At 43.0% G+C, this 27,490-nt stretch overlaps 1 protein-coding gene across 1 annotated transcript in view; it reads left to right on the top strand.

Annotated features, from left to right (window-relative positions):
- The window catches only part of LOC147708069 (potassium/sodium hyperpolarization-activated cyclic nucleotide-gated channel 1-like), a 1,702,968-nt gene that overhangs the window by 393,146 nt on the left and 1,282,332 nt on the right, over window positions 1-27,490 (top strand). The window contains exon 4 of the mRNA XM_086925297.1: window positions 15,416-15,510. Within this exon, the coding sequence (XP_086781423.1) occupies window positions 15,416-15,510 (95 nt within the window). The remainder of the gene's footprint in view (window positions 1-15,415; window positions 15,511-27,490) is intronic.

The following is a 27,490-nucleotide window of genomic DNA, read 5'->3' as shown; positions in this document are numbered from 1 at the left end:
CCCAGTGCATCATGGGAACAGGGCAGACTAAACTACCAAGCCAATTCTTCACCAGAAAGGAGACAAGCTACCGGGGACCGGTTTCTGGCATTTCAGCCGTCTTCGGCCCGGCTTGCTTGAATCCTGATGGAGCAGTGAGAAAGGGACTCATGTCTGAGTATACCCTGCCACACCTATAGTGGCCAAAAACGATTCAGAAAAGGGGGTGGTGATGAACAGAGTGTCTGAATTGAGCAGACCACTCTTACCCAGTCCAAAGATCAGGGCTTGATCCATCACCGTTATTTATCTCACTGCCCCATCCCAGCTCAGAACCTGGCTATATGCAAATCAGTCTGTCCCTGGCCCAGTGCATCATGGGAACAGGGCAGACTAAACTACCAAGCCAATTCTTCACCAGAAAGGAGACAAGCTACCGGGGACCGGTTTCTGGCATTTCAGCCGTCTTCGGCCCGGCTTGCTTGAATCCTGATGGAGCAGTGAGAAAGGGACTCATGTCTGAATATACCCTGCCACACCTATAGTGGCCAAAAACGATTCAGAAAAGGGGGTGGTGATGAACAGAGTGTCTGAATTGAGCAGACCACTCTTACCCAGTCCAAAGATCAGGGCTTGATCCATCACCGTTATTTATCTCACTGCCCCATCCCAGCTCAGAACCTGGCTATATGCAAATCAGTCTGTCCCTGGCCCAGTGCATCATGGGAACAGGGCAGACTAAACTACCAAGCCAATTCTTCACCAGAAAGGAGACAAGCTACCGGGGACCGGTTTCTGGCATTTCAGCCATCTTCGGCCCGGCTTGCTTGAATCCTGATGGAACAGTGAGAAAGGGACTCATGTCTGAGTATACCCTGCCACACCTATAGTGGCCAAAAACGATTCAGAAAAGGGGGTGGTGATGAACAGAGTGTCTGAATTGAGCAGACCACTCTTACCCAGTCCAAAGATCAGGGCTTGGTCCATCACCGTTATTTATCTCACTGCCCCATCCCAGCTCAGAACCTGGCTATATGCAAATCAGTCTGTCCCTGGCCCAGTGCATCATGGGAACAGGGCAGACTAAACTACCAAGCCAATTCTTCACCAGAAAGGAGACAAGCTACCGGGGACCGGTTTCTGGCATTTCAGCCGTCTTCGGCCCGGCTTGCTTGAATCCTGATGGAGCAGTGAGAAAGGGACTCATGTCTGAGTATACCCTGCCACACCTATAGTGGCCAAAAACGATTCAGAAAAGGGGGTGGTGATGAACAGAGTGTCTGAATTGAGCAGACCACTCTTACCCAGTCCAAAGATCAGGGCTTGGTCCATCACCGTTATTTATCTCACTGCCCCATCCCAGCTCAGAACCTGGCTATATGCAAATCAGTCTGTCCCTGGCCCAGTGCATCATGGGAACAGGGCAGACTAAACTACCAAGCCAATTCTTCACCAGAAAGGAGACAAGCTACCGGGGACCGGTTTCTGGCATTTCAGCCGTCTTCGGCCCGGCTTGCTTGAATCCTGATGGAGCAGTGAGAAAGGGACTCATGTCTGAGTATACCCTGCCACACCTATAGTGGCCAAAAACGATTCAGAAAAGGGGGTGGTGATGAACAGAGTGTCTGAATTGAGCAGACCACTCTTACCCAGTCCAAAGATCAGGGCTTGATCCATCACCGGTATTTATCTCACTGCCCCATCCCAGCTCAGAAACTGGCTATATGCAAATCAGTCTGTCCCTGGCCCAGTGCATCATGGGAACAGGGCAGACTAAACTACCAAGCCAATTCTTCACCAGAAAGGAGACAAGCTACAAGGGACCGGTTTCTGGCATTTCAGCCGTCTTCGGCCCGGCTTGCTTGAATCCTGATGGAGCAGTGAGAAAGCCCCTTGTTGTAAATAGTATTAAAATAAAACCTGCCAAGAATCCTGAGAACACTACTTAAAAACGGAGAGTGGGCCCAAACAATGCTAGACAGCGCAGCAGAAGTGACCATATCTCGCAAGATCCTGATGAATCTTCTGGAGACAGTGGACACGAATGAATACATTCAAGTGGAAACTGCAAACACCCGAGTTAGCGTGCCCCATAAAACTATATGAAATAACATTACGTATAGAGGAAGATAAAAATAGGAAAATAAAAGGTCTCTTTTGGGAGAATCTATCTAAAGGCTATGATATCCTTCTAGCAGAGAAAGACTGGCCACCAAAGTTTGTCAGGCAGTGCCCACATGGCGAAGAAATGATTATGCCTGCCTTCTCAAATCACATTCCAATTCATAAAAAATACACATTTGCTAGAAAATGGGCAGTGGCCCAAGCCCCTGCATCATATAAAAATCATGTAGGGTGGGATGAGGATTCTCCTCACCATAAAAACCAGTTAAAAATCAACCTACTGCACAGAGGCAGTATCCTGTTAAGCAAGAAGCTAAAAGCTAAAAACAAAGTAAGAGAAATTTTAGATCAACTTGAATATGCACCTCGCAAATGAACAATCCTTTGTTTCCTGTCTCCAAGCCAGACGATTCATATCGTCTAGTTTTGGACTACAGACACTTAAACTCCTGCTGTAAAACATTTGCAGTACAAAATTCACACAATGCAGCACTAATGAATAACATCGTGCGCAAGAAATATAAAACGACATTAGATATCTCAAATGGTTTCTTCTGTCAAAACATAGCACCTGAAAGCAGATATTTGACTGCTTTCTCCAGCATGGGGACCCAAAAACAATTTTGTCGTCTCCCACAGGGATTCAAGAACAGCCCAGGATTATTTTCAGCCAGGGTAACAGAGTTGCTACAAATATATGATGATGAGGCATTATCCTATGTCGATGACATCTATCTTACAGACGAGGACCTGGAGACTCACTTGAAAAGAGTGAACACCATAATACTTGGGTTCGCATCTGAAGCGTACAAATTAAACTTTAAAAAATAACGAATTGCCCATCTAACTGTCCTATTTTTAGGATATGAATTATCAAGTGAAGGCAAAAGCCTAGCAGACAACTTCTTAGAGAAGTGTGCAGTACTCCAAACTCCAAAAACGCTGAAAAACTTACAATCAATACTAGGTTTCCTGAATTTTGGAAGAACATACATTCTAAATTATGCAGAGAGGGTTAAACCTCTCTACGAACTAATAAAACCTGATTTTAAACCAATTAATTGGACTCAAAAACACACAGAAATTTTAAGATCATTACAGACAGACATGTTAACTAAAACAAAACTGCAAACACGCACAAACGAACGCAACCTTGTAATCCGAGTCATCCGAGTCATCCCAGGAAGATGCAGATGCACATACCTGACCTCTAATGAGGGAGAAACTGTACCAATAACTTACAAATCACACTTGTACACACACGCTGAAATGACATTCAGTTCTACTGAAAAAATTCTAACTGCGGTTCAAACTGCTGTAGCAAAAGAAAGAGCCCTAGCCCAAGGGAAAATTATATCTGTTTTAACAGCAGTATCAGCCCTTGAGGCAGTAACAAGACCAGGCATTCCAAATGCTATAGCTCTAGATCCAAAATGGATACAATGGGAAAATTCTCTTGCTACAGAAGACGTGAAACACGCTTTTGATCCGAAAATGAAAAGACTAGAAAATCTGGAATATGAACATGAATGTCCTCTGTCAATTGAAATTCTGCCTCTCGAACAGTACACCTGTGTAATCTACACGGACAGATTTACACAACACTACGTTGTCGAAAAACAGATTTACAATGCAGCGTGCGCGGTTGTTAAAGGTCGATGGCGCTTGGGTACATTCAGACCGATGGTCACTAAAACTGAATCACTCAGAAACTGTACAGCTCAGCGAGCTGAAATAAGATCTTTAAAGATGGTGCTTGAAAATGCCGATCGCGAATTCCCGACACTCTAGTGTGCGATTCGCATTACTGCTTCCGGTCTTACAATACTTCCATGCAGACCTGGATAAAAAACGGTTACAAAGATGAAACAGGTGCCACAATAAAGCATAAAATATTATGGGAACAAGTAGTTCTTTTGCAGAAAGAACTACAAAAGACTCACGTGATACATACGCAGAGTCTTCAACGTGATGGCGTTCACGTTGCAGGGAATTCATTGGCTGACAGAGCCACAGCGGCAGCTGATCACTCGGCTTCCGTAGCTACAAAAAAGCGTACGAAAAAACACATAGATGGCGAAACGCTGCTTGTAGTAAAAGCCTCAATGGAAGGCAATTATGCGGCGTTACCTCTAAATTATCCACTCGGAAATACATACATAATTGATGGGAACTCCGTTCCGTTTGCTCAAATCCCTGGAGTGGGGGATAGAGTAATTCCAAACACGAACCAGAGAGTCTTCTTGATTGAAGAAGCACACATGGGATTGGGTCTGAGGCACCAAGAGATCCTGAAATCTCTAATAGAATTACAATCAAAATACCGGTGGCCGGGGATGAGCGTGCAAATGTATAACTTTGCAATGAATTGTCAGGACTGCAACAGAGATCGCAGTTGTGAACCGGATCAGACACCTGCCCAGACACCACTATTAGACAGCATCAGGCTATCTATGCGCAGACATCCAGACGGAAAAATGCGATCCCATAATTATTAAGACGAGATTCATTTGGGTGTGGCCCCAGCGCTCGGCTGACGCCAGAACTGTTATAAAAGATTTGCGAGTCTTTATCAGCACATACGCAATTGGCGTGCTACATTCTGACCAGGGTCCTGCGTTTAGCTCTCGGGCTTACAAGGAGGCCATGGCCAGCATGGGCATTGCATTGCGGTATTCTAGTCCATTCCATCCCGAGGGAAATGCCGGAGTGGAGAGAAAAAACCGTGACATAAAGCAATCTATAACAGGGAGGGTATTAGGTTCGGGTGACGGGTGGGTCAAACATCTAATAAGTGTCCAACATAGTCTTAATACCATGCCAAGAAATTCTCTAGGAGGTATCAGTCCGTACAAACTTTTGTTTGGTACTAGAATGATCATCCAGGATTTGGATTGTCAGACTTCAGTGGTGAAACAAAGAACCTTTGATATCAAAGATCGTTTGGCTGTTTTACAGGACTTAAATGAAACAAGAAAAAGTCTGAGTAACGAAAAGCTAAAGCCAACGACCACTGAAGAAAAACCACCTGTCCCAGCAAGACCTGTCTGGATTCCAAAGATTGGGGTAAAGAAGGAATTTGGGCCTTCTTACAGAAAAGCAGTACCTGTCTTAGCTGTCAGCGGAACAAGATCAGTAGTACTACCGCCCCATGCTGAAAAAAAGGAGGACCAAGTTGTATCAATCGACCTGGTGAAACCACATCCATGTGGCCAATAATAAGTAGTAGGCCCAGTGGACTCCCAAGAAATAGCAGAAGACCAAATCTTGCTACAATCCAAGAGGTTCAAACTGAGAGACTAATCACATTTGATAAACCTTCAGTGAATAATAAAGGACTATGCAACTTGTGCCTTTTGAAACCCAAATTGCAACAGTCCGTCAAGAAACACCTGTTTACAACGATGTAGCCTCGGTCTATACAAATGTAACAAAAGAAAATCCAAAGATCAAAGGAAATCCGAAAGCAATTCCACCAATTGACAGAACTGCATCTGGCTACTTTATCAACTTTGATAACTTTTCCGATGATCCAAGTGAGCATGGAGCCAAGCCAGCAACAAAAACATTCAAAAAGAAAATTACAGAGCTCTTTCATCAACTGAGAGAAACATATCTAACTTCACAATGAATTAATTTATGGATTGTGTTAGGTGTACTTTTCCTCCTTCTGTGGCTCATCTTAGTTTTAAGTTTGGGTAGATTTATTGATGGAAAATATAGTACAATGGACACAGCAAGTCAGAACATCAACTTGGTCCTGAAACCACACAGATCCTCTCACATCGAAAAAAGAGAACTATCATCAGTGAACATCACAGCCATCCCTATACCTGGTGGTATAGCATGGGACAAAACTGACTATGAAATCTATGGCCCGGTTGAGCTCTTGAAATATCCACACCAATTTAAGATCTCCCTGAGTGACTTTGTATCACCTAGTACTTTCTTTGATGATTGGGACTTTGAAAATATTAATAATATGATGTCAGATTTAGAAATGTCAACAAAATTTACAGAACATGATTATTTACAGGGTTCATCGAATTATGAGGAAATGTATTGTTTCAATCACTTTGGGCAACATTATCTGCATAAATCTGCTAATCCTAGAAATGTTTTCAGTTATAATCAGTGGGAACATTGTCCAACTCCGCCAAAAGGCAGTTCAAAAACATTTCATGAGAAATTTCCACTCTTCTCAGGGTTTAATCACACTAATCCAGAAAAGTTTTATTACAAAATGATAAATAAGACAGGAGTGAAAAACATGTTGACAAACTGATTATTCTGAAAAATGTTATGAAAAAATGTCTACATTTGGTTTTGAATTTTGGAAAAATATCATTGAGACAAAAACCATCTGGGGTACAAAAGAGTGGCAGGTACAAGGTCTTGAATCATTGTTTAGAGCCTGAATTATCCCAGAACAAATAATATTCATTCAACAAACAACATGTCTTGGTTTAGCCAAGATAAAAGATTTAAACAACCCGTCTATACCAAAGCCTATGCCTGATAGAAACACCACTACAGAAGAGGGGTTAGACGTGTCCTATATTTTAAAACAAAACAGAACAATTCCTGATTGGAACAAATGGTTGATCTGGTCCACAGACACTAATAACTGTCAAGACAGATTCCTGAACAAAATACAGGGGTTCAAACAGAACAGGCCAGATCCAGGGATAATTACAACATATAGTGTAGGAAAACTATGCCTCGATTGGCTACAGAGATTCACACTTCCCGAAATTAAGCAACACGTAACTTTACTTAAAGAAGGTGCTGACTTGCGAGATTTCATAATGGGACCTCGCAAACAGCGTCAAAAACGTTTCATATACGCCGGTATCTACGCAGCTTACAATGAAGCTTGGAAAGTATCACAAATTGAAACTGCAGAAAAAATACGAGAAATTGATCGTATTAATTTGAGAAAATTACTTTCTGTAGTGGACAATGGGTTAACAACTCTGTCCTCCAGAATTTATTCACTGGACAGCATTGCATCATCTGCTATTGATATAATAGAACAGGATATGCTAATGTTACAACATGGCCAGTCCCAATTACGTTCTATTGTACAGCTAGGCTGGACGTTACAAAACCTCAGATCAGGCTACGTGCCATGGCGTCTAATCAACACAACGTCATTATTTTCTATCTTTAACCTTACTGATAGACAAATCTCGTTGGCACAAAAAGGAGCAGACTATACGGTGCTGAGCATTGAAAAACTAGAAAGATTACCATTGACAATGTCAGAAAGACCTGTCATTGAATGGATAATACATGGCACCATTACAATCCCGATAATAACTTTTCAGTTTCAATACTGCCAAAAGTATATACCAGCAGGCCTGTACGAAAGGTTGGGTAAAGGATACATCAAATCAACCTGGAATTTGCCTTATACACATAGATGTTATCGTGAAGGGAAAAAAGAGGTATTTCTTAGTGGTAACAATTGTAAAAAATCACTAAGCAGTACACTTCTGTGTCAAGGTATTAACTTGCATGGAGCCTGCGAAGGTTCATCAAACAACCTTTCATGTCATCTGCACGGCACCCCTGCTACACAGATAGACCCCTTTTTCAGACAACTTTCCAACGGTAGCTACGTTATATTAAGTGACCACAGCTGTTGTGGCATGATGCCAGGAAAAGCCTATCTCGTGAGCGTTACTTCCAGGGTTATGTGTTGTATGCAAGTATTGTATCCAAACAGCAATCCAGACATGGAGGCAGCAATATGGCCTTTTGTGAATATCTCTTCTATTCGAATTGATACTTTAAGCAGAATGAAGTCTATTCTTTTACAAACAACTGTGCCTTTAACCTCGTCCAAAGATATGTATGACCTGCAAGTCGCAAGGACAGCAGCAGAAATACATACCCTATTATTGACAAATTGCCCTGTGCATTTCGTAGAAATGTTAAGCCAAATCTTAAACATGTCAGATGTTATGTTATTAGGGTACTTTTATAGCACACAGCTACTCCGAAGAGTGTCCCGGCGCTTAAGATCGTCACGGACCCAGAGTGGAAGGAAAAATGGGAGAGAGTGCTGAAAGCAGAATGGGATGAATTACTGGGTGAAAAGCAGGGTCTTCAGATCCTTCCTGAATGCCAGCAGGTTGGTGTTGGATCTGAGTGACAGAGGAAGAGCATTCCAAAACCGAGGGGCGAGATGTTTAAAAGAACGCCCCCCGCAGCGCGCACGTCGGATCACCGGGGTGACCGCCATGGCCTGGGTAGAGGATCGCATAGATCTAGAAGGCAGATAGAAACTAATCCGTTTCTGGAGATAAAAGGCACCTGTACCATGAAGGGCTTTAAAGGCAATGGTCAAGGCCTTAAAAATGATACGCTTCCTAATAGGCAGCCATTGAAGAGTCCTGAGAAGGTCGCTGGCCCTGGCTCTCCTAGTGAGGCCAAAGATGGCACGGGCCGCTGAGTTTTGAACAACATGGAGACGCGCAAGAAGGAAGTCCGGAAGGCCTAGGTACAGGACGTTGGAATAGTCCAGGCGAGAGCCTATCAGGGCATGTACCGTGACCTTTCTATGCTCTAGAGATAAGAGCGGCAGAAACTTCCTTAGCATCTTCAGGATCGCAAAACTTTTGCCGGCCAGACCAGCCACCTGGGCTTTGAAGGAGAGGCTGTTATCAATCTGAATACCCAGATTTTTAGCAGCCCCCGAATCGCTGGCAGGGGGGAACATGGCAGTGGGCCACCATTCCTTCCACCTGGGGTCCTCAGGGCAGCCGAAGAAGAGCACTTCGGACTTGTCGGAGTTGCACTTGAGGCTGTTCGACCAAACCAGTCAAACACTGCCCCAAGGCAACCCCGGATGGACGCCCCATCAAAATCGGAGCCCTTGTCGCACGTGAACAGAAGTTGGGAATCGTCCGCGTACGACACGATCTGGACCCCAAAATCCTCCGCCAGTGCCGCCAGAGGGGTCATATAGATGTTAAACAGCGAAGGGCTCAAAATTGAGCCCTGCGGAACTCCGACCTCCAAAGGCGGCATTGCGGCAGAGAAAGGGGGAGCCCAGACCGTTTGCTGGCGATTTGAGAGAAACTACCTAAACCACCGGAACACCGTCCCCCTCAGACCAATCTCCCAGAGTCTTGAAAGGAGACGGTCGTGGGGGACGGTGTCGAAAGCGGCAGAAAGATCAAGCATAACCAACATGGCTTCGCCTCCCCTGTCCAAGGTTTCCTTGACAGCCTCGGTGACCTCGAGCAAAGCTGTTTCCGTGCTCAGATTGGAGCAGAAACCGGACTGCGACTGATGGAGTATGTCGTTCGTCTCAAGAAAGTGAGTCAGGGTGGTATGGACATGTTTCTCAACCACTTTCGCAAGCGAAGGCAGGAGGGAGATGGGTCTATAGTTGGCATGGGATTTAGGGTCCAGGTTGCTTTTTTTTAGAAGTGGCAAGATTAGAGCCTGTTTCCACGATGGTTGAGAGTAGGGGCCATTTGCGCGAGGAATTTAGCAGGACACGGGTCTAGCGGGGAACCACAGGTAATCGCATCGCACATGTATTTAAGACAATTTTTTCGGGACTGTTAGCACCCTTTGAAACAGTTTATTTATTTATTATTTAAGGAGCTTATAAAGCGCACAGCTATCCCCAGAGGGGGTGTCCGGCGCTACAGATTACATGCTAGAAGAGAAGAGATAAGTTGCTTTATGAGGTGGTAAACAGCCAAGTTTTGAGTTTGCGTCGGAACATATGCTCCGATTCAATGAACCTAAGATCCAGTGGGAGGCTGTTCCAAAGTTTGGCAGTAACCACTCCGAACGTTCTGCCCCTGCTCCTGGCACGGCGAAATCTGGGTACCACCAGGAGACGTAGGCTGTTCGATCTCAAAGATCTGACAGATAGAGATAGTTTGAGTCTCTTCCTCAAGTAAACCGGGCCTAACCCGTTGAGAGCACGGAAGGCCAGGATCAAAGCTTTAAACTGGATGCGGCAGGAGATGGGGAGCCAGTGCAATTTTTTCTGGTAGGATGCTACCGAGTGGCGGAAAGGGATGTTTCCGATCAGTCTCGCAGCGGCGTTTTGCACAACTTGTAATCATTCAATAAAGTAAAGGGGAGCGCCGGCATAAAGACTGTTGGCATAATCTAAATGCGACGTGACGAGGGCATGGACAATGGTCTTGCGAGAGTCCAGAGGGAGGTAAGGAAAGATCTTCCTGATCATGCGTAGTTTGCCAAAGCAGGCTGATGTGACCTTATTGATCTGGGCTTTACAAGACATGGCATTATCAAATTGGAAGCCCAGGTTACGAGCTGTCTGGACTGGGATCGGAGGGGGATTCAATACTGTTGGCCACCACAGAGTAGCGGGAAGTGCCGTTTTTTGATTAAAAAATAAAACCTCAGTTTTGTCAGTGTTCAATACTAGGTGGTTAGAGGCCATCCAGGAGCAAATGTTACTAAGGCAGTTGCGAAAATTGGTAAAATTGGTGTCAGAGTGATCTCTAAATGAAAACACAAGCTGCGTATCATCAGCGTAAGAGATCACTCTGACCCCCCAAGACTCAACCACCCTGGCCAGCGGGCCTAGGTAGACGTTAAAAAAGAGGGCTCAGTTCTGGGTATCTTCCCGAATTTTGTGCATTCTCTATTCGGTGGCCTGCCTCTTATTTTGGGACTCATAGCAGGAATTTTATTTTTGTTCCTTCTGCTCCGATATGGCGAACCAAGTCACAGACAAAACTCAGGCTACGATGGAAGAAACGATCCTAGCAATACGATACCGAGACCGTATCACTAAGGTCCTCGGATTGGCCCGGCTAAGAGATCTGAATACTACCTGGTTTCTTTCATTCAGACCAATCTGGCAAAATTGCATCTTACCTGTGCTTCGATGTCTGCTATGCGGAGAAGAATGTGTGTTGGACGTCTGTCTTACACTACCATCAGCAGTACCCATGGATATCGATGCTTTGCTTTGTCCGGTAACGACTCATGCAACGTGTTGTCCCCAGCGGCTACCGATTCTGATGACGGCATTTGTTGATACTTCACTATTACGATTAGGTGGCAGTGAAGTACGAGATGAAAGCGGCACCAAACAGGTACAACCTTCTGTGAACATTGCCGATCTGAACACCGATGATGGCAATGCATCGCATATATGCACTATTTCTGATTTTTCAGCGTTGGCCCAACTTTCACTTACTGTTGTAGGCACATTTTTTGCTGGTCTAGCTGAGGTAATGTTCTCTCCTAACAACGAGAATAGTATTTGAAAAAGCAAGCACACAGCGTTCCCTGAACTCTGAATTCGGCCTTCAGTTTTTGATAAACAGCACTGCTGAAAACGTTTGGAACTATTTTTTCCCATGAAAGCGAAATTATTTTTTTTCTCCCCAATTTCCAAAATATTTACCTTTTTTTTGGCACATGATACTCTACTTAAAGTAGAACTATTCTTAGAGAACAGAACTTCTATTTTTAGAGACTCTAGAGACAATATTTTGAAAACAGCCTCTAGTACGTTTACATCTTGTATGAATATGTGATGAAATGGTCTCGACCTCTTCTGTATTAAGAGCCATTCCATAAATGTAAATTTCGTGATTCATTCAGTCAACATTCTAAAATGAACAAAATTTTATCTGAATGATACCACTGCTCTAAAGCGTACAGTATAATACTCATTTTCATGTATCTATACCATTTCAAATGCATTTGATGTACTTTGGGGTGTGCTGGAAAAGACATGCATACCTGTATGTTTATATATTGCTTAGTATTTAGTAATGATGGACATTATACGTGGAGTGGGTTTTGTGAACGTATCTAGGACCCTAATTAAATATTCCCGATGATTTTTGCCCTTATGTGGTTATAAGGGCTCTTATAACAAATCATATCCTTATAAAGGCATAAGAATCATATCCATATTTAGTCATAGCTAATGCAGTCCAAATACGGCAAGGCTACTTCCTTAGACTCCTAGAAAGTACAACACGTTCTTTAAACAAAACAAACCTCCAGCAACCCGGGATTTCCCCCTGCTTTTGTTTTGATTTGTCCTAGAACTCCTGCGAGTCCTGAAAGAACTGCCAGTTCTTAGTGACAGTTCTTATTGACATCTTATGTCCAACCTTACGTCAAACACTGCACCTTCCAGGTATAAATATACCAGCATTTGCCTTAAGCAACACACAGTGGTTTGGAGCAGAGCGGCTATCTACTTACCCGAAGCCCAGCTGATGCGAGTGCACTGAGAAAAATGCTGTCTTTTCTCCTGCCGAGAAAATCCAGCTCCAGTGTTTCCAGTCACCCTCGCGGGTTACTGGGAGATCGAGTCCTGAGAACGAGATACAAGACCTCCTTCATTCTAAAACCAAGGTACGGAGCTGACTAGACCCTTAGAGAATTCTTGATTCAGACTCTTGGCAAAACTAACTTAACTTGAACTGCAACTCCCTTACTCCTTCCCACGTACTAGGCTTAGGTTAGGTACACTGGGGTAGGCGTATCTTAGAAGCACCAGTTGAGTACGTTTAGTCAACTTTTATCATTGTATATAATTGTATATATTTTAATCGTTTTAAGTATCATATGGCTCAGAAACCATATCAATGATTTTACAGTATTATTTCATAATACTCCTTTTACTGTACGCACTTTACTTTATGACAAGTATTGCAATTGTGGCAATTCACTTCTCTTGCATGAGAAAGAAGACTGCTCGATAAATAACACCTTTTATTGAAAACGCCTGTCTCTCTATTTCTCTGCACTCTGGTGAAACTAAGTATGCACTATTGACTGAGTGAAATAGCTATCTATTGTTTTCACACGACTCTGGAGATATACTCCTTATTCTGGAGGGAGCAAAGTTGTCATGTTTATGCGGTTGTCAGAAGCTAATCCCTTCTTGTCTAATCAGGGAAGTTAACTCCTCCCTTTTCATTCGAGAAAGTTTCTAGTGACCTCTGAGCTAGCTGGCATACCTAATTAAGTCTAACATATTCAGTAGAGACCTAGTCGACCTCAGTCCTACGTCTAAACTGCCCGTTTTTGTTATTCCAATGCGCAGAGCCTACTGGGAATATAGGAACTACACTACAAACTGACTGGCTCCTTGAGACAGTCGTGACCACGTCGTATTCCCCCATCAGTTTAAACTCTGACAACCATCATCATAATATGCAAGTCGGACTTTAAATCTACCATGTCGGTCAGAAAGCTTGCGACCATTAGTCTGCGGCTTTCCGACCAACATCGTAATCAGACCCTTAAACTGGTGTTTTCAATGTAGCCCTATTTTAAAACCGTTCATATTTCTTTTAAAGAAGATAATCAGAAAGTGTTTTTATCTTTTTTTTTAAATAGATCATTTTTCATACTACTGAGTTTTCCGTTAGCACAAAAAATTCAATTGGTAAATCTATTTGATGATGCCTTTCGGTAGGCCTGTAAAATAAAAACATTTTACGTGGAAGACAAGTTTCTGGTTTCAAACAAAGGATCAAAAATGTTCAATATGTATAATTCATTCAGTTTTGATTCCCATAATGTAAGAACTAGATTACAGGTAAATATTGTTTCTTTTTGTGAGCCTAATGAGTTTCACAGATTTCGTAGGAGATCTATTTGCACACAGGTCTTTAGTGCCAAACTAACCTGTGTCCTTGAGACACACCTGCACCCTTGAAATTATTCTCAATTTGCAATTAGCAAATTGCGAATCGTAAATTGAGAATTATTTCACAATCATTCCTATGGGCCTTCCTTATTTGCAAATTCGCAAATTGCGAATTTGCAAATAAGGAAGATTAAGAAATCGCTAAAAAATTAGCGATTTTCTACATACATCCCATTTTGCAATTTCTAAACAGCGATTCCTTAAAAATCGCTATTTAGAAATCGCAAAAGGGTATGTTGATACATCTACCCCTCAATTCTCAATTTGCGATTCGCAATTTGCTAATCGCAAATTGAGAATAATTTCAAGGGTGCAGGGGTGTCTCAAGGACACCCTGCTGCACCCCTGAAATTGACATGTTTGTGCATATGGCTCACATACATGCCCTATGGGCATGTATGTGCGTCACATCCCACCTTCACAAATGCCTAATTGTGCATTTTTAAAATAATTTGCAAATTACCACCAACTACAAGTCGGTGGTAATTTGCGATCTCTTAACCTAAATTCGCAATTCCAAAATGCTACATACATAGCATTTAAGGAATCGCAAAATTGCGATTCCTTAAATGCTTAAGCAAAATAAGGAATCGCAAATTTTTGCGATTCCTTATTTTGCGAATTTTTGTTACATGCCAAAACATGCAGAAAAGACCGTTTGCGATTCGCAAACGCCGGAATTCTGCGAATTCCGGCCTTTGCGAATCGCAAACGGCTTGATACATCTAGCCCTATGTGACTAGAGCAGTGTAACCACCACCGTATTTGTTCCAGCCTGCACCATCCGTTGTACAGTTAACTGCTGATGGAGAAGCCAATTTTCAACAAAAACTGCTTCCACTGAAAGGCAGGACTGGCATCTGTGAAATCAGTTTGTTCTGACTGGCATATCATGAAATAGTAGAGCTTTGCTTTTCTCATAGTTCCATAGGTAAAACCCCAAAGTTGAGGTTTGATTTTGTAATATATAAAATCAATTTCGCTGACACACTAGGAATTTTCTCCCAGTGTCATTTTTCTTGCTTAGGATGGTAATGCCATGCTTCAACAACAAACTTTATTGCGTACATGAAATTGGAAGGTCCGTCTAAAATAGGCTGCTGAAGGATGTTTTAAATGATTCAGGCTGTGGTGGCTTAGCCTTTCTAGCAACCCCAACCCCTGAAAAGTGAATGAAATGAGGTTTGCAAGATTTCATTATTTCATGGATGATGTTAGCAGATTTCCTATTACAGCCAACCTCAAAATGAGGTAGCAAGTTCTGTTCGTTGTGATTCCTATAAATCTAGTATTTGGCTGACCACCTTGATTCTGTGCAGCTTAAAGAATCTGTTTCCTTTACCAAAGCTGGGTTGTGTGTCCTCTGAATTGTTGTTTACATAAAGGTTCTTGGGCATTGTGTGTACATGTGTCCACACATGATGGTAAACAGACCTCCAGACTAAGAAACAATAGGATATCCTTCAGGAAATTGTTTTTGCAGCTCCTGAAAGATTAGTGTAGAGTCCTTGTTTATTTAGATCACAAACATACTTTTTAATTGATGAAGGTATTTGTTCTATACTGACCTTTCCCTAACAATGCAAATGAGTTTGATTCAGTCTATATTTGTGTTTTTTCTTTTAGTCCTTGGATCCTAAAGAAGTAAAGTTAAAGTACTTGAAGACATGGTTTATTCTAGATCTTTTGGGACTCATTCCACTGGACTACCTTTTAATAATGTCCGTGAGTTATACTAGCAAATATATGAAAGTCTTTTGCATATTATATGTATATGGCTGTGTGTATTTTAGAATTTTTAATGGCCTAAGGCATTCTATTTTTAATATAACTTCCTGTATGAACCAGTTTTAGAATTGGTTGATCAACAAAACACTGTTTTATACAAAATGTGTGAAATACATTTTAAGCTTGCTACCAGATCTATTGTAACACTTTGCTGAGATAGATGAGGTTTCATATAAAGCAGTAGGGTGGATTAGTGAATTCCTGCAAGAAGATAAAGAACGGACCTCAACTAAAAACTGGTATTCAGACACACTGTTGAAACCTAAATATCGTCCTACCAAAATATTGTGTCCAAAATATTGTGATACGGAAATATCTCCAAGAATTTCGTTGTCAAGAATATCGATTTTAAGGGAAGAAATATTAATTTTTTTATTTGTGGTAACTGAACAACAAGGACCCTGGATCTAGATGCGTCTACAGCTGCTTCTCGTGTGATTACTGTTTCAGAGAAGAAGTGTGGAACCAAGAACCACTGAACTGTGATTCGATTAATGTACATGGACGCACGTTGCTATTGGTCAGATATGGGGTTACACCTATCAGACGAACCCTGAATGAGACAGGAAACATATTCTGATTCAATACTAATTTTGAACTGCATATGCCTTTTAGAACTCCAACACAGATCACAGTGTACATGGAATTTTTCTTGCATTGATAGTGGTTTAGATCATTGGCCCTGATGAAGCCTTTTGTAAGGTGAAACGCGTTGGCTGCGCTTGTTTAAAAATATATATTAAAGAAAAATTCTGCATCAAAACTCAAGACTTACAATCATCTGTCTACACTAAGCCACGCACCTGCCCAACCACACAGGTTGGGGCCTGCCACATCATCATCTCAGGACGCGGACCCAGAATCTTCCTACCTAACACCAGAAGAATGGGAAGAACTGGTAGCTTCCTACTCTGCAGCCCCCCAATATGAACCATCAGGATCAAAAATTAGTGCCCCCAAGCCCAACTTTGGCAAGGAAAAACCACAAGCAAAAGAAGACATCTGGTCCTCACTGCTGTACACAATGCAAATGTCCGGAAATGCCATCCAATAGCAATCGGACAAGATGGACCTCCAACTGTCAGTCCTTAATTCACTCTCAATTTTTGTCGCTAACATCGATGACAGACTGGCAGAGCTTAACAACCTGTTCAGAAGGGCGCAAACGGAGACTCAACTCACTCAGACCAACTGTACTTGCAGAACAATTGTGGATAAGCTGGCAACACTCCCAACAGCAATGGATAACCTTCTCTCTGACATAAAAGAGGCTGTAAAAAACAAACCAACAAACGGATCTGCCCAGACGAGAAATGAAACTCAGCTTTCACCAAAAGCAAGAATTTAGGCATCGACTCAGGTGACTTCAAAGCTGACACAAGAAGTAAAGCATCTTGGGGAGGCCATGACACAACAAAGCCAGCACCAAATAACATCACACTGAGCCTAGGACTTCAACTGCCATCAAAAAGCAACACAACACCACTCAGAAATCTCAGCAAAAAACTGACTTGGCAGAAAGCACCCGACCTACCAAACAGCGAAGAAAGCAGAGGAGGAAGGGTTGCAACCAAAATATTACATACCACTTGCTATTCAATTCAATTCAATAATCTTTATTTCGTTGCAATTGCATCATAAAAGATATACAGTTAAAATTCATTAGAGTACAATTATATAATATTCAAAAACACAAGTGGGGTATGGAAGGTCTACTTAAAATTACATTACATTGTCAGTTCAGTTCATCCCGGTCTACATCATCTTATTTGTGTCATGGTATTACAGTAAAAAAAAAATCATCACACATTTTAAATAAATATAGAGTTAAAAATAATCAACATTTTTACAAGCTAAAAAACAATTAAATTTGTAGCCACCGTGGCATAATAATTAAAAATTACAATGAAATGATAAAACAATAATACATGGTTGGTATGCCCAACCGTAAAGTTGGGTACTCGGTCATCCTTTACTTATTGTATATGTAACTATCATGATATTAGTTTAAGAGGGTTTCAACAAGTTATATGGTTAAAAATGAAGACCCATTTTTAATCTAATAGAATTAGCAGCGGGAAGAAATCTACTGATGCCAAACACAATTACTTGACTGGTGTCTGTTTTTAAAATTCTACCAGCCTCCTTATAGGAATTCGAACCAATAATGCGACATAGCGGCCCTATCCACTTTTTCCTTGACTTAGCATAACTGGAGCAGAAAAATAATATATGTAAGACATCTTCCCTTGTATTGTTAGAGCATAAAGTGCAGAGATCACTGTTTGTCTTCACCCAACTTTTCTCAAGGGCTTTAGTTCTCAATATTCCATATCTGTATTTTATATACAAGGTTTTTGCTAGTGGCGGCTGTACCTCATCCAAAAATGTTTCAAAATGTGCCACATCTTTAACCATTAAAAAACTTTCAGTTAAGGGGCCATGGATTTTTACGTATGCAGAATCATAACTTATATAGGACCAGAATGACAATCTGACAATTTTTCTTGAACCCACACTCATAGATTCTGGCTTGCTCCAAAAATGGGCTAATCCTAGTTTAACTAACCAGGATCTTACATGCTTTAACCAGTAGATTTTGCTGCCACTAACTAGATCCATGACTTCTTTCAACCCGTTTTTATATTCGTTCAGTTCGGGAGTTGTCCATAATCTGACCCACAGCAATAATGGTCTCAGCATTGCATGTTGGTCAGTACATTTAATATTCAGATCCAAAAATAGTGGTGTCAGCGGGGTGTTAGTGGGCACTTTTAATAATCCCCTAAAAAACGTATTCTCAAGGGTTTCAAAAGTCTTCCTGCATACTGGTCCCCATAATTCTGCTCCATATAGTACCGCTGATTGGACCTTGTACCTAAAGATCTCTAAAGCTCGGGTAACTGCCTTATTCAAACATTTGTTGTGTCTTTTTAAAATTGGGAGGCAGTTTTGTTTCAACACTATTTTCGTTTTTTCTAACTGCGGTCTCCATGCTAGTAGTGAATCAATTATTACACCTAAATATGTAAAATTCTGCTCGTGATCTAATTTGTGACCAATTAACATTAGGTTTTTTCTAAAACTTTTGTGTGGGCTCAGTGCCATGTATTTTGTTTTTTTTTAATGTTAATTTCTAACCCTTTAAGATTTCAATATGACTGGAACCTTTCTAATAAATTCTGCAGACCCCGCGGTGTTTGTGAAATAAGGATGGTATCGTCCGCAAAAAGGAGCGACGGAACCCGTTCACCCCCCAATCTAGGTGAATCATTGTCACACTTCTCCATATAGGACGGGATGTCATTAACAAAGAGGGAGAAGAGTGTAGGAGCCAGCACGCACCCCTGGCGTACTCCCCTTTTTATAGGGATAGATTGCGAAAGTTCCCCGTTTGGGCCCCACCTAACCTTAGCGTAATTCTCCTTGTGCAGACCCATCACCAAATTTAACAAATCCCCTGGGAGTCCCTGGCATTTCAAGGATTCCCATAGTAGATCTCGGGGGATAAGATCAAATGCTGCTCGTAGGTCAACAAATGCCACATACAAGTGGCCTTTGGGAATGATGACATATTTCCAATACAAGCAGCATAACCTTAGTACCTGGTCTATGGTTCCTGTTTTTTCTCTGAAGCCCGCTTGGTATTTTGTTAAAACTGATTCTTGTTCCAACCATGCATTATTACGGTTTAATATGTGCCTGGCATATATTTTTTGGGTTATATCTAAAAGACTTATGGGGCGATAGTTAGCTGGATCGCTTCTGTCCCCCTTTTTAAAAATTGTGATAATTTCTGCGCCATTCCATGGATCCGGGATTGGTTAGCCAGCCGCAACTGTATTGCACAGATGATTTAAATATGGTGCCCATACAGCCAAGTCAGGCTTGAAGAGGTCACCTGGGATTTTGTCAGGACCAGGGGCCTTCTCCTGTTTGACCGAGTTAATAGCTAGCTCTGTCTCCTGTAAGTTAAAAACTACCTGTGGGTGTACATCATCTACAACAGGTAGAGCTCCCTCTTCCTGCACTACTCCCCCAGGCCCTTGCGCCGCATAGAGGTTCGTAAAGTGGTTTATCCACGTTGCCTCATCTAGGAAGACCTCTCTGGAGCCTTTCTCTCTTTTATTTCCCTTAGCTACTATTTCCCAGAATAACTTCTGGTCCTTTGTCTTAGCCGCTGACAACATACTGGACCAAAGTTCTTCATCCCAGGAAGACTTTGCTTTTGCCAATACTTTGTTATATAATTTCCTTTTTTCTTTTACTTCTAGAGCACCTTTTGTTTTAAGTGCGTCAATCAGTATGGATTTTGCGACACGGCATTCTTTACTAAGCCAGGGTTTGCCAGCAGGCACTGCATTCACTACACCAGTCCCTTTTTTGGCTTTTTTGGCATAAGTTCTAATAGTTTGTTAAAAAAGGCTTTGTGCAGTTTAATAAATTCACCTGATTCGCATTCAACAGGGTGATATGAATCAAATGTATTTGCAAGAGAACAATAAATATTGACCAATAACTCTTCTTTTCCCAAGATGTATGCCCATTTCACAGACCGTCGATTATTACTAAGAATAATGTTGTCTGTCGTGGGTGGTTGTATTTGGCTTTGACCTCCCTCGCTAACTTCCGACCCCTTTAATAAACTGTGTAAAAAGCTAGTTTCAAGGGGGTGGTGATCGCTATCAAATCTTTCCTTAACCTTCAGGTCTTTTGTATATGGCCATAGATCAAATGAGACAATGACATAATCTATTTTACTTTCACATGTACGCCTCTTGAAAGTGGGTGCTTTCGGGCTATCAGATGGCAGGCGCCCATTACATGCCCTCAGTCCTTGACTTGTGAGTAACCTTGTAATCTGAAGAGCTAGAGTGGTTCCGGCAGCCGCCCCATTACTAACTAAAGAAGGTATTCCATTAGCAGCATCCTCTTCTTCATACAATTTATACATGCCTATAATAGGTTCGAAATTACAGTTCATGTCCCCGCATATAATTACACTTGCTTCTGGACCCAAAGTGTCCATAAGAATCTCTAATTTATCAATGCATGGTGACTCCTTATAGGATGGACATGGTCTATTGTAGACATTAATAAGATAAATCACCCTTTTATCATCAGTGGTAATTTCCAGGCCAAGTAAATCAAGAGAGTCAATATTTAAATTTTTTATGCCAATATTAATAGATACACTGACCCATATTAATAAACCACCTGAGGCCCGTCCTCTGGTTGATGGAACCGCGTCTATCTGATATGTTTTATATCCAACTCTGTGTATTTAGGTCTCTACCTTGCTCAACCTCTCCTCAAGTGGACGTAATAAGAGTTTTAGTGTGTCAAAAATAATGTTTGACTCAATATTCACAATCCCTTCCGTGACTCACTGGTTAGAGGCGGCAGACCCGAGAGCAGACGACGGCCCGGGACCAGGGTTCGATTCCCGGCGCGGCAGGTTTCTGGACCAGGGTCAGCGGACTCGATAATTCTCTCGCCTCGGTGCCCACTCTGATCAGCGATCACACTCGGCAACTCTGGGCATTAGCTTGCCTCATCTTCACTAACGGCCCCACCAGACCGCCGGGGATGCCTGGTCTCACCCTGGAGATACCCATTAAGGGACCATCTCTCAGGGAAGCCAGGAAGGGTTTCGCAGCGGTCGAAGCGCCTTGGGACCCTACGGGTAAGTAGTGCGCTATATAAATGCCAATACATTTACATTTACATTTACACTTTAGTTAAGTGGCCCCCTGTCGGTTGTATCGTGTCCCCATGGTCTAATGCATCATGCTCCATGTTTGTACTATCACTGATAACAGGTATTTCCATGATGCCAGGGCTTGTTGTGATATTTTTAGAACCCTTTTTTTTTCCTTCCACCATGAATAATCGGTGGCCCCGGTTTCACCTTGGGAATAGTCCCTGTATTAGCTCCTTTCTGTTGTCTTGTATTATGCACCTTGACAACATTGGGGACAGTAGGCAGTTTGTTTGGTGAAAGTAAGAGTGATTCTGAAACAGTAGAGGAGCTCCCATCTGTAACATGTAGTGCATCACTATTAATTTCCTGCAATGGGATTATTTCTAAGATTGGTGAAACATTAACTCCCCCATTAGATACAACTCTGCCCAAGGAAACAGGAGTTTGTGCATTGGCTATTTGGCCTAGTGAAGATCGTCTTGCAATGGCCAGTTCCTGGGAAACCCGTTGTCATATAGATACTTCTTTATATATACTGTGTTAAGTTAGCATGGGCTTATTACATGTTTAAACGCCATTTTTCCTTCGGCTTCAGTTTTGCACACGTCACATACTTGTTGTAGCTTTCAACCTAGAAGAATGATGTGATTTATTTGAGAATAATGTGTTATTATTCTGATATCAGTTTTGCTTGGTACACTGTCTGAACAGTGAGTGCTGAACCCTCTAAGAATAACTCGATACAAGGTTGCTGGGAGGTCTGATCTTCGCACCACATTAGACATAACATAAATACAGTTGCTGTCAACATTGGGCTCTAAGCGGGTTTAAGATAGAGTTACAGGAAATACAGAACACACTTGAAGATGCTTCGCATGCAGAGAGCTGTTAGCTGATGATGTGATCCTCTCATCCTGACATTTAGAGGTATGGGCCCGCCCTGCTAAAACCCAAAAGAAACCTTCATAATATAATATAATATGCTAAATAGGGAGGTGAGAAATAGGTATTGTTAATTCCTATTCATTTTTGTATTATAATATGCTATCACCGTTTGCGTACTATGGACTAGTAACTATGCTGATAACTTTGATACTTATAATCTGTTTGTTAGTATTGTATAAGATACTGTGTTTGAGAACATTGCATTGATTAATAAATATTTCAAATATGCATGTGTCCTCTTTACTCCAAGTTCTGGTTTGAAATGATTATAGAACAAAAGAGTGTTCATGTGTTCCACGATACCTGAGGTAACCTAAGTTCATGTTCTGGTTTGTCTAAGTCATTGGGAGTTTGTTATGACCAATGAGACACTGTAGCTAGCTCGGTAAGGGGATTTCTGACACTAAGGTGAGTTTTGGGTCACCCTAATTCACTAAGGTTCTAGATCTCTATGCACAGTTCTGTGGGAGAACGGAAACCCTGCTACATGGTGCCCATACTTTGTTGGCCTTATATCATGACACTCGAGTAGTATATCATTCAAACCTTAACCCCTTCATTGCCGTTTCCGTTAAACGGTGGTGTCGGAAAAACCTACCTATTTTTGAAATAGGTCTTTTCAAGCTTGAATCTATCTAAAACGGTTTCCTTGAATTACTACCCAGTTGTGCTACAAAGGTTACTTTGTTTTTTCTCTTTCCTGTACTGTCATGGCACAAGCCGTGGACATTCCGCTACATAGTCGCATTGCGGTGCGTGACCATTTGCGGGCTTATGATGTTCCCTTGGAAGGCTTGGCTGTGGTTATGGTGGTAAGTGCGGAACATGCTTACCCGTACGAACTTTTCTATTCGTGGGTGACATTTCCGGCAGTGGACGCAAATTCTGGAGTGTTCCACTCGTATACTGCCTCACCTGTACCTGCTGAGTATGCTCCGTACAGGGCACAGGAAGTTCCTATAGGAGTTTGGCAGCATGGAGTTTGGTTTGGTGGCGCCCTACCCCATTCTTTAACCGCTCCGAGATTAGGTCCTATGTCCATTCCGGGCACAAATTGGCCCGCTTTGGCTGGATTTACTCCTCACCCTAATCACGGCAATTGTACCTTGGCTGAACTTAGGCGACTTCATATTGTTGCTATTGCCGTGATTAGAGCGCTTGTACATTACACAAGTCGTAATGTTCAAGGTGCAGCCCCTAGAGGTGCAGCCCTTCTGGCAGGGCAGGCTGGTTTGAAAATCAGTCCTGTCATGGTGAATTCCGTAATGGGCAAGAAGCCCAAGGATAAGGATGATTTTCCTTTCTGGGTTGCCGAGAAATTTGACCAGCTGGAGGCTGTGTTTCCTTATACGACTCCTGGTGAAAAGCACCGGATTCTTACGCTTAGTTTGCCGAAAGATTTGGCCCCTGAGCTTGTTGACTGTGAGACCTGGGGTAAGACTTTTGCAGCGGTCTATTCGAGATGCTTTGGCACCCCGTCTATGTCCAATCTGTCTACGGTCCTTAAACGTGTTCAAGTTGATCACGGACCAGAGTCTGCGGTTGAGTTGGGTATGCGCCTGTGTGGCACCTTTGATGTAGTTTGCGATCTGATCCTTGCGAATGTCAAGGGGGATGCAGTGAACTTTCAGGTGGCTAACGCTTTGGTGGTAATTCCCGATGCCGAGAAACCCCCGACAGTTAGCAAGGATAATTGTGGCGGCTTATAAAACTGTTGGCCGCAATTCTAAGGGTCTTAAGCCTTTTTCTACTAAGGAGAAGAAGCAGCCCCAGGGACAAGCTTCGGAAACGGACGTTCAGCCCAAGTCCAAGAAACAAAATTGGCCTAAAAAACAGAAACAGGGTAAGCAACAGCAACAACAACGAACACAGGTTTCTCGTCCTGCGTCTCCGTTGCCTGCGCAGTCGGATCGTGTTTATGATTTGCGCGATCGCGCGATGATTAAATCACCTGAACGTTGTCAGGCTTCTGACCAACGCTCTCCTCGTTCCTTTCAGGACTCATCGGCCCGACAACCGGTGATGGAGGGGGCGGCAGGGGCCGGGGTGGACAACAAGGACGTGGTGAGCCCCGCCCGCGAACCGGTGGAGAGCAGCAAGAAGGCACTACGCCCAAGAGACCTCAGTTTGCCAAGAAGAAAGTCGCGGCCTTAACAGCGCATCGATATCCCCCAGAAAGTGAGAACGCGGCTTCGGAATCTGACGTGGGCTCTGACCTTACTGGACAGCGCGGCGGAGATTACCATAGTGAGAGAGGCGCTCCGTCCACTACTGAAGGTGACAGCGACTGACACTTATGTTGTGATTGAAACAGCTGATACAAGAGTTGCTCCCCCTGATAGACTTTTTAAAATTGTCTTGTTAATTGAAGGTGACACACAGCGAACTGTAAAAGGGGTATTTTGGGAAAATCTTTCGTCTACGTATGACATTTTGCTTTCGGAGGCTGACTGGCCCCCACCTTTTGTTCTCGCAGCTTCGCGAGGGGAGGAGGTGATCCTCCCCAGTTTCGCGCACACTGTTTCGAGAGTGGAAGCACTGCATTTTGCAGAAGAGTGGGCTCTGGCGCTTGCGCCGGCTGTGTACCGCAATCAATGTGGCTGGAATAAATTGTCTCCGAGCCACGAGATTCCTTACGGTCTCAGCCGCAGCCTCAACCCCAGCCTCAACCCCAATATCCCATATGACGTGAAGCCAAAGCTTCAGTCGCGGCTATCCTTGAACAATTGGAATATGGAGGTGTAATTGAAACGTGTGTGTCACCGATGAATAACCCCCTTTTTACTGTAAATATGCCGGACGGCTCATATCGTTTGGTTTTGGATTACCGGCATTTGAACTCGCATTGCCGTAACTGTGCAGTACAGAATACTCACGGCTCTGCCCTAGTGATTATTCTTGAGCGTAAACGGTTCAAAACCACGCTTGACATTTCCAATGGTTTTTATGCCCATAGATTGGATGGTCTTAGTTCCCAATGGACCTCCTTTACATGCTGCGGTGTACAAAAAATGTTTCGGCGTCTCCCAATGGGCTATAAGAATAGTACTGGAGTATTTTCCGCCCGCATAGTCTCTCTTTTGGAGAGAATCGACCCAGTTGCTTGTTCGTATGTGGATGACATTTATCTCACTGACGACGAACTTTGGGAGCATCTGTGTCGAGTGAGTAGCATAATTTGTAGCTTTGCAGACATGGGTTACAAGTTTAACTTTGCAAAATCGCACATTGCAGAGTACACAGTGTTGTTTCTAGGCTACAAACTTAACAATGAAGGAAAGGGGTTGGCTCCTCATTTCCTGGAGAAATGCGCACAGTTGCGCTCTCCGACAACACTGAAAAAATTACAATCTTTACTGGGCTTTTTGAATTTCGGGAGAACTTACATTCCGGAATATGCCCAGCGTATAAAGCCTTTATATTCTTTGATACAACCATCTTTTCCCAAATCATGCTGGCTGCCTGAGCATTCGGCTATTCTGCAATCTTTGCAAGCTGATTTGCTCGCTTCTGAATACTTACAGACTCGTGATAACCAGACCAACCTGGTGATAAGAATTATCCCTGGGACGGTGGGTTTCACGTACCTAACTTTTAATGAAGGAGATACAGTACCTATTGCTTACAAGTCACACTTGTACACTTCGGCTAAAATGCGATTTTCCACTGTGGAAAAAGTTTTGACGGCTGTGCAGATGGCAATTCTCAAGGAACGTGCCCTGTCACAGGGAAACGCATGTTGGTTGTTACCCCGTGTCCTGCCTTGGAGGCAGTTACGAAAGCCAGTTTGCCAAATTCCAAAGCTTTGCACCCTCGGTGGATTCAATGGGCTGCATCCTTGTCATCCCAGGATGTCACGTTTATTTTTGACGCCACTTTACGGTCGCAGGAGTACTTGCAGTAGGAATTCGTTCATCTGGCTCCTTTAGCAATGCGGCCGTTTGAGGATTTCCATTGCATCATTTACACTGATGGTTCGGCGCAGGTTGCGCATGGCTCTAAAGATGCCTACGTTTCCGCGTGCGCCATTGTGGTTGGTGCCATGGTGAACGATGAGTTCAAGTCCAGTGTCGTGCACACGCAGACACTTGGGGACTGCACCGCACAGTTAGCAGAACTTCGTGCTCTGATGCTCGCATTAGAGCACGCTGATCCTTGTGTGACGACTTTAATCGTAAGTGACTCTTACTACTGTGTCCAGTCTTACAATGAGAACTTGTTCTTTTGGATTCAGAATGATTTTCGTGATTCCAAAGGTAGCACAATAAAACATAAAATGATCTGGGTCCGAGTGGCTGAACTTAAAGAAAAGTAACCACTCGTGTTTGCAATTCATACTCTTGGCCACCAGCGTGTGGGAGTCCACGCTGTCGGTAATTCGCTTGCTGATGAGGCGGCGAAGTCAGCAGTATCAAAATACTTAGTTGCGGCTGTTACACGATCCAAAAGTAAAATAGATGATGACATCTTGGCGGCTGTTGCTGCCACTGAGAAGGGAGGTAAATATCCTGCGGGGTTCCCTTCAAAGTACACATACCACTTAAGTCCCGATAAGGTTCCTTATGTGAAAATTCCTGATGTTGGTGAACGTTTAGTTCCCAACTCGGATCGCAGAGAATTCTGATTACAGCGGCTCATGAAGGTGTGGCGTCTGCGCATGAGGGCGTTTCAGCCACTGTAACTCAGTTACAACAGAGGTTCTGGTGGCGGGGACTGTACAAACAGACGCGTGATTATGTCCTTCAATGTGACATTTGCCAGCAGATCAAGCCTTCGACTGCTACGCGTCCGCCACAAACACAATTGTATATATCTAATAAACCACCAGGATGTGTTTATTTAGACCACTGCGGTCCTTTTTCTTCTGATACTGCGTATAAGTACATCTTAGTAGCAGTTGATTCATGCACACGCTTTGTGTGGGTATGGCCCCATCGCAGCGCTGATTCGCGAACTGTCATCAGAGATTTGCGTGTCTTTGTAGGGATTTTTGCCTGTGGTACCTTCCATTCCGACCAGGGTCCGGCGTTCGCCTCTAAGGCGTATAAGGATGCTATGGTTTCGTTGGGAGTCCAAGTCAAGTTTTTGTCTCCGTACAGACCTGAGGGTAACAGTGTAGTGGAACGAATGAACCGTGACTTAAAGCAATCTTTGACAGCTCGAGTTATAGGCACTGGCAGAAACTGGCTGGCCCACCTCAATGGCGTGCAGCGTGCTCTTAATAATCTCCCTAGAAGGTCTCTGGGTGGGCGGACCCCATACGA

This window comes from Lissotriton vulgaris, chromosome 6 (genome assembly GCF_964263255.1).
Source record: "Lissotriton vulgaris chromosome 6, aLisVul1.2, whole genome shotgun sequence".
Classification (NCBI taxonomy): domain Eukaryota; kingdom Metazoa; phylum Chordata; class Amphibia; order Caudata; family Salamandridae; genus Lissotriton; species Lissotriton vulgaris.
This window is presented reverse-complemented; position numbering and strand designations above follow the sequence as displayed.